The sequence below is a fragment of the Sinocyclocheilus rhinocerous genome, unplaced genomic scaffold (genome assembly GCF_001515625.1).
Source record: "Sinocyclocheilus rhinocerous isolate Xijiao unplaced genomic scaffold, SAMN03320098_v1.1 scaffold1065, whole genome shotgun sequence".
NCBI lineage: Eukaryota > Metazoa > Chordata > Actinopteri > Cypriniformes > Cyprinidae > Sinocyclocheilus > Sinocyclocheilus rhinocerous.
The window spans coordinates 1,610,386-1,625,079 of NW_015628720.1; the positions used below are offsets into that span (position 1 = coordinate 1,610,386).

The window sequence follows — 14,694 nt, forward strand, 5'->3', positions numbered from 1 at the left end:
ACTCTTTTTTTTTGATAGACAATAACTTTATTTATCGTGCACTGTCGGCTTCACAACTTTGCAGATAGTTTATGCTCACATACAGCTACATGACACACTGCATGAAAGGTAATATTCGAAAAGGCATAATATGGGCACTTTAAACGATTTTAATGCACTTAGCGGAGGCATTTCTTGGCCTCCATGTTATGCATTAAAATCATTTAATGCACAGCTAGCCATGCATTATCCCTTATATATGGCATTTGTTTCCCAGTTTCCCAGTTGCACTTGCATACCAGAAAGGCAAACCACCAGGGTACCTCCTACAATGCAATTCTATGATATTTTGGCTTGTTTTTTTCATCCACCCAGAGAAAAAACAAGTTTGATAACTGAAAAAAAGACACACCTCATCTCAAAACCTTGCTTTTTTGTGGAGTTAAATGATTCGTAAACTATTCATGCGAAGCAGTTCAAAGAATCAGTCTCTCTAAACCCCTCCTTTCCGTGAGCCCTCACTGCTGTGATTGGTCAGATGGCACAGTCCTTTGTGATTGGTCCAGAGTCGTAGAGAGATTGGCTTTGGATTGGTCTACCACGTACAGCACGTGTCGGAAATGAAACGTCCATTGCCATGACGGAATGACAGCCCTGGAGACTTGTCAATACATAGAAAAGATAGTATCGATTGTACCTTACCAATTCGAGCCGGAGTCTGATGATGAAACGGTTAAAGTGTCTGATTGACAAGAGTCTGATTCGCAAGCACGACTGGAGCAGGACGTTTCTCAATGGTAAGTGTCAAGTGTTAACAAGTTTGTGGTAATTATAATATGTGATAAAACAACTTTACTCTCACAGCGTAGGTAATATTCGAAAAGGCATAATATGGGCACTTTAAACGATTTTAATGCACTTAGCGGAGGCATTTCTTGGCCTCCATGTTATGCATTAAAATCATTTAATGCACAGCTAGCCATGCATTATCCCTTATATATGGCATTTGTTTCCCAGTTTCCCAGTTTCCCAGTTGCACTTGCATACCAGAAAGGCAAACCACCAGGGTACCTCCTACAATGCAATTCTATGATATTTTGGCTTGTTTTTTTCATCCACCCAGAGAAAAAACAAGTTTGATAACTGAAAAAAAGACACACCTCATCTCAAAACCTTGCTTTTTTTGTGGAGTTATATGGCACACTTTGAGTTAAGGGTTTGTTCAAGTTCAACTAGAGAAAATTAAAGAAATCCAAAGGCGTTGTCCAAAAAGAAATCATTTTCATATTCAAACATTTGCATTTTCAAAACCCCTGATTTACTGCTACGTTTCTTATTCACTGGGAAATTTTAATCCATCTTCAGACATTCTGATCTAGATCAGACAGTACAGACGGCTGAAAAGTAGGGAGCTGGCTTCTCTTTGCGTCACCACCACGTCAACATCTAACCTGAACTGGCTCATCACACAGGTGTGCAGGGGAGACAAAACACATCCCATCTGTGCTGGGCTTTGGAACAATTCTGATGCCCCAGTTCTGCACTATATCAATTATGTAAAGCAAATATTTTGCTTCATAAAACAAGTGTGTTTTTCCAGAAATCCCAGAGCCATCCCACAATCGGCCTTCACAATGCTGTTCAAAAAACAAGATATGCAAAGGAATATGCTATCATTTGCATGGTAAAGGGTATGAAAGATTAGCAAATTTTTTATGTCAAAACATCCAGATTCCAGGAAGTGCGCCAGTAGACCAGAGCTGCGTAACTGAAAAATAAATGTCCTGAGCAAAATGTAACTCATAGGGTTTTCCAAAGAGTTGATGCGCCAGAAACGAATACAACAAATAGCAAAATGACATAAGTGTAATTTATTTTGGCTGTCTGAAGTCAACCACACCACCGGGTGCTCTGAACAAAGGTGCAAAGCAGTTCAGCATCAAAGATCCTCAAGCTCTTGTTGATGATCGTATTGTGACTTCTTATTACAATTGGTTAAACAAAATTGCATAGAATGAAACATGGTTAACAAAGTCAGAGAGTTGGGGTAGAGGGCAGCCAATCCAAACCGCTTTGGATATTTCCATATTATCATTTATCAGGAAACTGAAAGTGATCAATCCAAGTTCATCAACAGTTCATCAGTGTAACCTTTCACCAGCTTCAGTGAGAAACAAAGAGCCGTTTAAAGCAGGCAAATCATTTGACAAATTCAATCATCAAATTTTCCATTTTTAAGAAATTTGAAGATACTTGCGTAAAATTTTTTCTGTCAAGAACATTTTGTCTGCTATAATAAACATCTTAATGGAGAATCCAAATGATCTAGGCCAAAACTGCAATCTTCTATTGCAAAACAGCCTAGTTGAAGAGACCAAAACAAAGTGTCACCTCCGTGACACAATTCCAGTCGATATCACCACCTTATCTTTCCATGAAACAATCAGTCCTGAAATCCACATCCTATTATCCATAAAATGTTAATAGAGGTGTTAAAATGAGATCAGTCGTAATAAACTTCAAAGATTTATATGGTCTGCCAATTGACCTAACGGTAAGCCCAGCCCTCCTTAGTTACAGTTGCGAACTCGGACAAACAAACGGAGTTGCTAACTGTCTTACAATGACAGCTGTCAGTGTGAAAACCTTGTCCCTATATCTTTTTGATAAATTTGATAAACATGATCGCTTTACTGTAATTTACCAATAAAGTCGGTATGTGTGAAAGGGGCTAATGATTCATTTGCATCATCAGTGTCCTCATGCAGCATTTGTCATATGTTAAGTTTTAGTAAAAATACAAACAATGTAAAGCATTTACACAGCTGATTTAAAGTGATAGTTCAACAAAAATTAAAATCCTGTCATTTACTCACTAAATGATGCCAGAATTTTTATTTCATAAACATTGCTGTTTTGCACATTTTTTTTTTTTTTTGCCATTTAAGAGCAAATACATAAAACATTGTGACATACTGAATAGCTCTAAACACACTCACCATTAAGACAAATACCTCAGAACTCTCTCTAAACAACTTGGAACTTGGGCTTCTTCTGTGGAACACTAAAGAATATATTTTGAACAATGTTTTTGTCCATACAACAATGGTCAGTGTGGTCCAAAACAACAATGAACTCCACTGACATTTCCTAGAGCATACAGAAAGTCATACAAATTCAAAACAACGTGAGGGTGAGTAAACGGTGACAGGATTTTAATTTTGGGGTGAATTATCTTTATAAAACCAAAAAATCAATATTCAACAAGAATTGTTTTTGCTGTCAGGTACATTTTTAGTTGTCCCGCTGCCAATTTCACTGGACACAGAACAAAAACATATTTTAGTGTCAGAAAAACATACAAATGATTTGCGACAGCTGATATCATCATTCACTTCAATAACATGAGGAAGGCATCTCTGAGCAGTTCTTCTAAATTAGGAATGTGCAATGCCTTCTCATTTATTATCTTTATCTAAAGGGGATAAAAATTCCAGCTGTTCCAGTGAAGATGATTCGTGAATTCACGCAATCCCCTACAGACGTCAGGAACACTGAGTTCCCCAGCACAACACAGCCATTTATGCACTGAATATCTGTATGAGCCAAAACAGGGAACACTGCTCACCTATTCATATGCCACAAGTGACAGAGACGATTCAGCTAGAGCAGCCCTTAAAGACTGAAGCCTGGAGGAAAGCCAGCTTATCTGATGCCCTCAGTAGAGGCTAGTCAGTGTCTTTGAGCTACTGAAAGAAAGGCCTCTCATTTGAACTCTATGGACGCTTATCACTGCTGAGAAAGACACTGCAACATCACCAATACTCCTTCAAAACATAAACGGTTGTCTATTTAGAGAAGACACAGGCTGGAGTTCAGCACACAATTAAAGAATTTATGGGTGTTTTCATACTTGAGTCAGGTCTTTAAAAAAAAAAAAACCTTAGATTTAAGTGGACTAATAAGTATGTTTCCATTAGTGATACATAGGGGTGCTCCGATTGATCGACTACCGATCACTATCGGCCGATAATCGCTTTGGGATGTTTGATCGGCTATCTCTAAAAATAAATAATTATAATGTTGAAGGTGAGGTACAATTCATATTTCTTCATTAAATAACTTTTGGCCATTTTTATGAGGCTTCTTTAATAGTGTTCATATCGATATCGGAATTATATCATATCGACCGAAATTAAGAAATATATCGTAAATTTTGGCCATATCGTCCAGCCCCATGTGAGACATAATTTCACAAACAGCTTGAGTGAATCTCTCTTTCTTTCTCAAAAAGCGCAAATGGCTTCAAATCAAATCGCGTCTGCACAAGCGAGCTGCACGCTGCACAGTTGACACAGGAATTGTCACTTGCACAACCGAGGCAGTGTCGCATCGTCACTAAACTTTATAAATTGCATTTCTTTTTAATTCTTGCCAGTGTTTAACCATTCAGCGATCGCGCGTTCTCCTGGAGACCGTGCATTCATGCACACTCGCAGCGCACACACATAACGCCAGGTTCACATTACTCCGTTTGCAGTGCACGTACGTGGTTGCGTATTTTTCCTGCGCTCATGTTAAGGGATTAAAGCGTTCACACTGCACATGGTTGCAGTCCGGCAAAGTTCTTAATGAACCACAGGATTGCTTGTAATAAAGATTTGCATAAAGATTTATTTTTCAATGCAAAAGAAAAGGCAGTAGAGCTGACTGTTTCTGTCAATGGTAAGTTTTAATTTAAAATGTTTGTGATAATGTAAGAAAAGTAGTTTAAATGTGAGCAAATTAATATATAAATCTAGAAGTAAATGCAAAAGTAAAAAGCATTGAATAATGCGTTTCTTATATTTATTGCGTTTAAACACATCTATGAAAGATTGTATTACTGTACTGTGTAAAAAAAAAGAATCACAATGCTGAAAAAGCATTTTAAGTAACAATGTTTGGATTTGAAATCAAAATAATGGATAAATGTTGTGTTTGTAGTAAACAGCCACTGATCAGTAATGGACTCCTGTGTGAAAGCACAGTCAGTGCTGCTTCTGCACCACTCACGTACCGCACATGGACTGCATACGCACTGAAAACGGAGTATGTGTGAACCTGGTGTAAAAGGCCGCCTCACATACAGCTCACAAAATCTGGCTTGTGCTGTGTGTAAGCTATTGTGCAACAATTGCCAAAACAAAAATGCATGGCATGATCAAACATTTAGGTGATATAAATATATATTTTTGAAAAATATCTAACCATAAAACGAACACTGACACAGTCAAAACATGCCATCGTAGAAGCGCTAACTAGCCTAAACGTCAGAGTTTCAATCAATGATTTTGGCTGTCCAAAACTGTTTCTACAAAATATTTTCGGCTGCCAGAATCTTGGTGCATAACTAGTTTTCTCTGGCCTTGAAAGTCAGCTATACATCAAACTACATATCTGTTGTAATTTATCATCATAGCTAGCATGCAGGTTTGCAAGGTGCTCCAGCATGGATCCTCAAGCCTTCATTTGAGGGGAAGTCGTGGCCTAATGGTTAGAGACTCGTAACCCAAAGGTTGCGGGTTCGAGTCTCGTACCGGCAGGGATTGTAGGTGGGGGGAGTGAATGTACAACGCTCTCTCCCACCTTCAATACCACGACTGAGGTGCCCTTGAGCAAGGCACCGAACCCCCAACTGCTCCCCGGGCGCCGCAGCAAAAAATGGCTGCCCACTGCTCCGGGTGTGTGTTCACGGTGTGTGTGTGTTCACTGCTGTGTGTGTGCACTTTGGATGGGATAAATGCAGAGCACTAATTCCGAGTATGGGTCACCATACTTGGCCACATGTCACTTTCACTTTCACTTCACTTTTCACTTTCATTTGTGCTGAACACTTAAGTCATTTTAAAAGGGTCCAGTTCACAGTCTGTTTGGATCATATATAATCTAAAATGAGTGTGAACAACTCTCAGAGTGTAAAAACCTCTAAGAGTGAGAATAAAACTATTCATTGTTCCTCTGTGGCTTTAAACAAACCATGAGAGCAACTTCTTAAAGGAGACTGACCCAACAATTAACCTTTTGTCACTCTGGATGGAAAGCATCAGCAATATGACAGCTTTCGATTTCAAATTATTGTAGTGTTTCTGAGTCTCTGAGAGAGAAGGGTTCTAGTAATATTATGGATAATAACATGTCTATGTATACACAGTAGGGCTGCACGATTAATCGAATGTGATTGTCATGCGCATTTTGATAGTAATGCCGGTTCTGTAATCAGCAGGAAATCATCATCACGTGCTTTCAGATGGAGCAGAATTTACGCGCCCTCTGGCCTTTGGATGGAGATTTACTGCTGATCACAGAACCGTGCTTCACTGAAAGATATGCGTGACAATCGCAGCTTCTGTCAAATCGCGATCTCGATTCCATTTCGATTTATCGTGCAGCCCTAATACACAGAATAAATACCTCATTAGTGTTTGCTCCTGCTGAAACACAGTATGAGCAGTCCATGACTTATTTTGCACAGCCACTTAACTCCAAAAACAAACGCAGTCAATCATGACCACAGTCTCAGCTACAGTGTACTACGGTCTGACACAAAAGAACGTTGATGTTGCAAAGTCTGCCTCTGTTTTTATTCAACACCGTACAATCAGACAAGCAACAATAGCATAAAGGCAAGGGAAAAAACAATGTGCACCATAATGTGAGATAAATGTAAGATCATTCTGTCTCAGAATATGGAATTCACTCTCAATGAGGGGAAAACAAAAGATCTCTTTTATTCATAGGCACAAACTTGAGAAAAATATAGAGTTTGGTGCATGACTTTTGTTATTTATATGTCCATAAAGTAAGGCAAAATTCTGATAGGTTGTACTGTAAATCAATTAGATCTCTTTAACAACTTACACAAATTGCATAGCATTAGTAAGCATTAGTAAGATATTTAAATTGTTTATGATCAAAGCTTTGTGGTTTCGAATGTGGAGGGCAAAATATATCATTCAATGAAAAGAGAGATGGACAAACAATTGTTACTCAAAAGCCTAGTGGACCATTTTAAAACTTCATAATCACTTCAGTTACGTAGGCTACATGTTCATCATGACATACTTACAATATAAAAGTTAGTTTACTTTATAAAAATCATGAGATATCTCACAGCAAAAAGACAAGTGTATCATGACCTGAAGGCGGACGTTTTTAGAATCAAGTTATTTTTACTTGCTAAAAGGTATGAACCAATTAGAGTGCAGAAAGCATGTAGTGGAATAAGTAAAACCAGTTTTTCAGTAAAGTTTTGATCATGTTGACAGTTTAGATGCCATCGAAATTGATGTATCAAATAGCATACAGTAGGCTTTATAGGGTTAAATTTAAAAAAAGTTATTTAGATTTGTTTTTCAACACTTTGGCACTTCTTTGTTGAATGGAAAGACGTGCAAGAATTGATTTCTCTCACTGCAAGATTTTGAAGAAATTAATTTTCTTCCGACAGGTAAAGAGTTAAATGAGTGTAATAAGGGATACGGAACATCACTTTACAGCATCGTTTTGTGTGCAGACGTGCGCTTTTCAGATGACCTGCTGCTTCCTTCGGCATTTGCGTATGTAAACACGATCATGTGCTGTAAATGAGAGCAGCGTGGAGCACCTGTAGACTCCACACGATTACGCACAGCTCAAGACACGTAAAGTCCTGTTTCCTCTGGATCCGCTTTCCACAACACAGGAAGAGCTCTCCGGCAGATCCTTATGAAAGCGCACACACATACAGAGAGCACCGGATCGCTCTCTACTGACCAAAACCTCGCGGCTAAATGTGGAAATCAGTGCAACGTAGTGCGCTTAAATCGCCATTTAGAGATCAATGCGTGTGGCTTGGAAACAAATTGTAACAAGCAACCGCATGAGTCACCGCGCTGTTTACATGTACACGCGACAAATACAGTAGGTGTGTGCTAAGATTTACTCAGTGAATAAAACACTCATATATCAAACAAAAACACATTATAAGGCATGTTATTATGAAAACATTCGCTTGAGCGGTGTTGTACATGCATATTAAACAATAGCAAAAGGACCACACCATCCTAGCCAGCTTTCTTTTAAACCTCCCATTTAGACAAACACGTATTAGCTACTTAATTCATAAACACAAACAGCAACAACCAGAGTTGTTCCCTGCTAAAACCGACACATACTTCCTCTTCATACCGATAATAACACGTCAAAGAAAGTGAAATCCATCTATTAATCTCTTGAAGCGCAGCAGTATTGAAGTTAGTTGTTGCTAACGGCCTAAATAAATCACAACCCTCCTCCACTCATAAACACAGCAGCTTACCAGCTTTATCCTGGTCGTATCCCACCACTATGAAATAATCAGCCAGTCTAGCCATGGTTTCCTCTTTTGGCGAAATTCTGCAACACAATTCAGCATTTTTCTTTCTTCAAAAGCACAGCCATGTTTGACACAGAGGGAGCCAGTGCGCCTGCGTGGACTGGCGGTTGTCCGTTCATGGGCGTGGGTCCTGCATTCACTGACACCAGCGATAATACATACTACACTCACAGTGAAAGGATTTTCCTTGACGTGAATAATGCCATGTAATGTTATAATAATGCAAAATGAATTAGTTTATTTATGTAGTTAGTTAGTCTTACTGTGGACTATGCAAAAGTATGATGAGTTAATAGATTCGTGATGGTGCACAGATAAGCGTCATGCCTTCAGAATTAGAATTTGTGACGCTACAGTGTTTCAAATGTAAATAAAAGTTTCAAAATAATATTTCATACAATATGTGGTAATAATAAACAGCTGGTCACTACATTTTTTTTCTCAGGTGGGAGAGATGTATTCCAGCTAATCTAGATCCTTTGGACCAGCTAATGACCATACATCATCCAGTTAATAAACAATTAATACCAATTATCATTTATGCAGAATAGAACAGGAAAGTGTATATCAGGAAATATGTAGACTAATTGTTGAATATGGCACTGTTCATATTAGCTCATAACGGGGAAAAAAAGTCCATAATCCACTAGAAAAGTTTTAAACACTAAATATTTGTTACAACAGACCCTCGCAAATAATTTAATGAAATTTTAATTCAGTGTATGCGTTTTTGTAATTGACCATCCATTCGTCACTGAAAAACTAAAATAAACATAAAATAGATTTATATTCTTAATTCTCGTTAATAATATTTTTTCCCAAATGAAGTGCCTAAAAGCCAATTCATCTTGGTAAAAGATACAAAGTTGCAAGTTAGATACATTTATAATTAAATAATAATGATAATCAGAATAAACTACTCTAATATAGGTCTTTAGCTTATCTGTACAACAAAATAATGCTGCATAACCTTTACAAATGCAGGACTCTGCTAGATATACATATACACGTGATGATACTTTGTTATATGAATGATACTTTGATACAGTGTTACTGAATGATTACCATATGCATGTAATATTGTATTTAACAAGGTACCACCAAAAACACCTTGGTAATTTAATGGTAATATTTGTTAGTGAAATAAATGAGATTCTCAAGGAATGTCTGTTTTCAAATTTCTGACTATTTTTCCGTCTGTTTACACATGATCACTCCAAACCAACAACAGTACACTGTAAAAAATGACCGTGAATTTAATGGTAAAAGACTGTAAAAATGCTACAGTAAAAACCTGTTAAATGATTAACGGTAAATTATATACGGTGGATACATTACATGTAATATTACGGTAGTATACCGTTTTTGGAAGTGAAAAAAGACTGTATAATTTACAGTGAATAACTGTAAATTGACATTCCCAGAATTCCCTGCGTTACATTTCAAATTTGATGTTTTTCTGTGGAAATAACTTAATTTTTTCTTATCAGTTTTGTATATTAGGGTTGTGTGTTACAGTTTTTTACCGTAAATTTTACGGATTTTGTTTTACAGTGTATGAAGTTGCCAATATAGAGATGAAAACTCATCATGACATCAGGGTGTTCAGTGACTCATTGTTAACTGTAGCATTCCTGAGCATATAACACACAGGTAAACCTATTTCCCACCTGCATCTGTGGGTTCCCTCATCATACTTCATCAAATATCAACAACCCTTGTGATGGCTATGACATATTGATTTAGCAAACATTATTTACCATATATGGGCTGAGAGGCAAACAACTGGATGGTGTCCGTGAGTGAATGTTGTGCAATCTTTCACTTCCCATATAAGGATAAACCAGGGTTGCACAGTAATTAACATGAGGTAATTACATTTTTGTGAAATACATGTTGGCTGTTCTATGAAAAATTATACAAATTAATTTGAGTAATTATTGTATCAGGAGAATTTAATTTGATTTAGTCTAAAGTGAGGGGGAAAACATTTACAAACTAGGTGAAGGTCAGTAGGCATTCTCCCAAAAATTAAAATGTACCGTTATCTGTGTTTACATATCCAGAAATAGAGTCTTACCTCTTACATAGAAAATCTGACAGGTGTAACTCAAAGGTACTTTAGTAGTCATAGATCAACTGTCAATTAGAAAATAAACACTATCAATATTAGTTTAATCAATGTAAGATTAATAGCCCTTTCTAATACTGTTACAATCATTATATTTTTCTTTCAATTTCGATAAAAAATCTATCATACTAGTTTTATTTGATCTTTTTGGACTTTTACAAATTATATATTATATTATATACTTTTGTGTAAATCCAAATGAATTGCATTGGCCATTATTGTTTACGCAGAATATTGTCAAAGAAGTCATGTCAAAGAAGTTAAAGATTTGTCTTTTTGTCTTTGTCTGACACACAGATAACAGTTGTACCCCCAGCCAACATCCAGATTAAAAAATCATGAGCAATGTAATAGAAGAAACTAATTTATTGTAACGTTGGGATTTTTCAAAGAATTCCCCAGATTGGCGGTTGCTTATTATTCCCAGAAACTCTGATAACAATCCATTAAGTTATTTCAGCAATAACCCATCAATATCCCCAGTTTCGTTTTCTTATTCTCTTTCATGCTCTAATTGAGGTGACCACCCTGAACTACAGAAATGAAGAGCTGGGATGAGAGAGCGTGTTACTTGCCCCTCCCATTTCCCTGCAGTATAAATGCACTTACGCCTGCTGTGGAGAGTCAGACTATTAGCAGAGTATCACCGCTGCCACAGCACCAAGAGCAAGTGAAACACCTCTGGATTACTTTCTACACAGACTTCTGAAGCCAACCCAAGAGTACTTCAACACAGGTATGCATTTTTAAAGGAAGCTTATGTGTATCTGTTAGCTGCTCAGTGTCTTTTCTTTTAGGGTCAAGGCTCATATGCACAGGTTATCTGTAGTTATATAAGAAACTGAGCCCTAGTTTTGCATCTATAAGCCAGGGAACTTGCCTGTTAGGCAAAAACTTAATCTGATTTGAAAGGAATTTGAGTGACTTTTTAAATTAGGTACTGATGGAGTTAAGGGCACCCTGTTTTTAAAAAAACCACTGTTTTATACATCATTGTCCCTTTTACTGCTTATCAGGGACCTGAAGCATAGTTGCAAGTTTACTTATTCAAAGAAAGTGCGACCTCAGCTTGACATTGTAAATAAATGCATGATGAATGTAAATAGCGTGGATTTTGGACTCTTGTGCAAGTGTGAGCAAAGCATAGTTGGCACAGAGTAGGGGAGTTGCATGCAGGTGAAGCGGATATCTAACAGATGGTTAATTTGCTTTTTCCTTCAAGATTTCAGTCACGATGCAACTGATACTGCAGTCAATTTTCTGCTGCTGCCTGCTGGCCACCGTTGCACCCGGTGTGGACAGTGCAAAACATGACCTGAAAAGAAGGTAAGCTGATGTGTTGATTTGATTTCAGGCTTTTAGTCATGTTTGGAATTGGTTGGAAAGTTTCTAAGTAACACTCTCTTTTCTCTTCTTGATACTTAGTGTCCGGCTGCAGAGATCAAAAAGGGATTTGAGCCTTGCTGCACTGAGGACTTTAGACAACAGCCAGTTTGTCAGACCGGACGATGTCAAAGACAACTTAAGGCCACATTCCAGGTAAGAATTAGCAAGCATTACCAGCTGTAAATTATGTCATTGTTTTCTCTAAGTTAAGTGTGGTTTCACATGATGAAGTACAAACTTGTCAGCCCAGGAACGTTAAACTAAGGCTGTAAGCCAAAAGCAATTGCTCAGGAACTCCGGGCAGGCATTAATGTCCTCTTCCCTTGTCTGCCTTTCCAGCACTGGCATCAGCATAAGGACAAAACGCTCCAAGAACTCCATCAACCAGTCCAGGAGAGCGGGCTGCTCGCTTGGCACCTGCACGGTGCATGTGCTGGCACACCGACTCCATGACCTCAACAACAAGCTGAAGATCGGGAATGCACCCGCTGACAAGATCAATCCCTTCGGGTACGGCCGGCGGCGAAGGTCCGTTCCAGAGAAAGTAATGACACTGCGACAGGAGGGCAGCAGGCTGCGGACGGTGTGGAGCAGCTCAAACTCTCAATCACGGCTGCACAAGCTGGAAGCGCTGCTCAGGCGGACGTGAGCGCACGGGGTGGGAGCGCTCGAGGACGCGGCGACAGAGGCTCGCCGGCCAACTATGAAATTCTAGAAATGCCTCAGACTCCTGCCAAGAGTTCTCCAGCGCATTCTTTTCCAAGCACAGGGGCTGGAAGAGCAATCTTGCCTTCTGAAGGCTGTCCTCGGAAGAGAAATCAGCAAATAGAAGCGCAGAAACAACAGCAGCTGTTGAAAACAAGTGGGGATGCAGATGGAGAAACTGAATAAGTGTGCCTTGGATATGAGCAAGATATTGTTGCACTGAAGTGGACTGGCCTCAGGGAAAAGCAGAACCACCTCTCCTGGGACAAATGGACTGCCCGATTACGGCCCCTAGTTTAGCTGATCCTGTCCAGTGACTGTGTCAGAAAGTCTTTGGACTTCAATTCGAGTCAATGGGGAAAGATTCATGAATCTGGAAAGGAATACACAGAGACTTTTAAAATGCCAATGAAGGTGTTTCTAATTTGGAATCACATTTTTGGACACTGTAAGCAGGATGAATGCTTTTGATTATATGAACTGTCAGTGCCAGTCCACAAGGATTGTATTCTAACTTACTTGAACATTGTTGTTGTTATTATTTGTATAGAGATATGTGCAATCTATTTCATTTTTATTGCAAGTATATGTATATTTGAAAAAAAAAATGGTCAAAGATATTACTATTTAATTGTTTTATATTACTTTATACTACTTACAGAGATAGAGCTATTTTTGTACAGGGAAAAAGTAAGGGCATTGAAGGTAGCGTTATATCTATTATTCATTTATGTCAAGGATGTCTCAAGCTGTGGTATAGGATAACTTTTTATGCAATGATATATTTGTAAATGGGATCTATTTTATTTGTGTGTTTGTGTGTGAAATGGTTTAACGTTGTCATTCAATAAAACCTGCATTCAATTAAAGCTGATGTCTTCTGGACCTCGTCTGTTTGTTCCACAGGAAGTGAAGGTAGTAAAAGGAAAGTGTCTCGCCATAGTTCCTCGTCCGGATTGCTGAGTGGACAGACAGATGATCAGCACCTGGTCTGGGTTATTACATGTTAAAGACCCTGGGGTGCCTAGCAAATGGGGTGCCAAGTGCATTCCTTTTTTCTGTTTTCCATACCTACTCACTTCATACAAAGTGGGTTATCTGTATTTGAAGGGGGAATGGGTCAGGACTGTGTTTAATGGGACCTCTGCAGGGGGTGGGTTTGCGGGATGTCGAGCAGAGGTGAGAGGTGCTCCATAGGACATTCCACTTAAACACATCATTTTCATTCCTGTCTTAATGAGATGGAACTTCCGAAATGCACTTTTTACTGCTGCACTCATATAAACTTAATATAAAAACACCACATGAAGCTAATCACAAATGAACACATACAAGTGTCAGAAAAACGCACAAAAAAATCTTCCTTTAAGAATTGTCCATTGAATACAGGATGAAAAGGTAGATGTTTCTGCTGTAGCCTTCCATTAGTAAAATATTTCCTCCAAAGCTGCTTTGTTCTTTATGTTTAAGTGGCAAATAAGCTTAATTATTTAGAGTACTCAATAAGGTTGGAAAGTCTGACACACTCTGAAAATTCCAGAACGTTTAAATAAACAAGAGGCAATATCCACAACAGAAACTTACAGACAGCATGACAGTTTTTATGTTTTCTCAATGTTCCATCGGATTATCTGAACGAAAAGTGCACTGTTACGGCTACCTCACCAGACAAACACAATTTCTGCTTGCCAGAGTCTGTTTACTACCAGGTAAAAATAGGCACTTTGACTAACTTGTAAACTAATTTTGGTGGAGAAATTTGAAATATTTGAAACCCCAACCAAAGCATATAATATACTTATTTTTTGATGTGCATTTGAATAAGGAATTAAGCTTTTTTTCCACAGTGGTCAGACGCTCTCAACCAAAATTTGCACCTTGCAGCTAAAAATGTATTCATTCAGTCAAGAGCCCTCCTTTGATTGTATTTTAATGCTATGGCTCCATCATGTGGTAACAATTATTGGAGTTATCATTCTTTTGCCAAGAATTTCCAAATGTGTTCTGGGACTGATGCCATCTGCCTCACTCATTCACACCTCATAAATCTTCACTCCTGTCAGTGAATATGGACCAGCAATCAATACAACGACTCATT

At 38.3% G+C, this 14,694-nt stretch overlaps 2 protein-coding genes across 2 annotated transcripts in view; one reads left to right on the forward strand and one right to left on the reverse strand.

Annotated features, from left to right (window-relative positions):
- Window positions 1–8,458, reverse strand: part of LOC107738363 (myotubularin-related protein 13-like) — a 123,699-nt gene extending 115,241 nt beyond the window's left edge. The window contains exon 1 of the mRNA XM_016550112.1: window positions 8,318–8,458. Coding sequence (XP_016405598.1) covers window positions 8,318–8,372 — 55 coding nt within the window. The 5' untranslated portion in view covers window positions 8,373–8,458. The remainder of the gene's footprint in view (window positions 1–8,317) is intronic.
- Window positions 8,459–11,147: 2,689 nt separating this feature from the next.
- LOC107738372 (ADM-like) lies at window positions 11,148–13,172 on the forward strand. Its single transcript, XM_016550124.1, has 4 exons — window positions 11,148–11,241; window positions 11,728–11,831; window positions 11,931–12,044; window positions 12,231–13,172. Exons 2-4 carry the CDS (start codon window positions 11,740–11,742, stop codon window positions 12,538–12,540), a joined length of 516 nt encoding a protein of 171 aa, XP_016405610.1. The 5' UTR covers window positions 11,148–11,241; window positions 11,728–11,739; the 3' UTR covers window positions 12,541–13,172.
- Window positions 13,173–14,694: the final 1,522 nt, after the last annotated feature.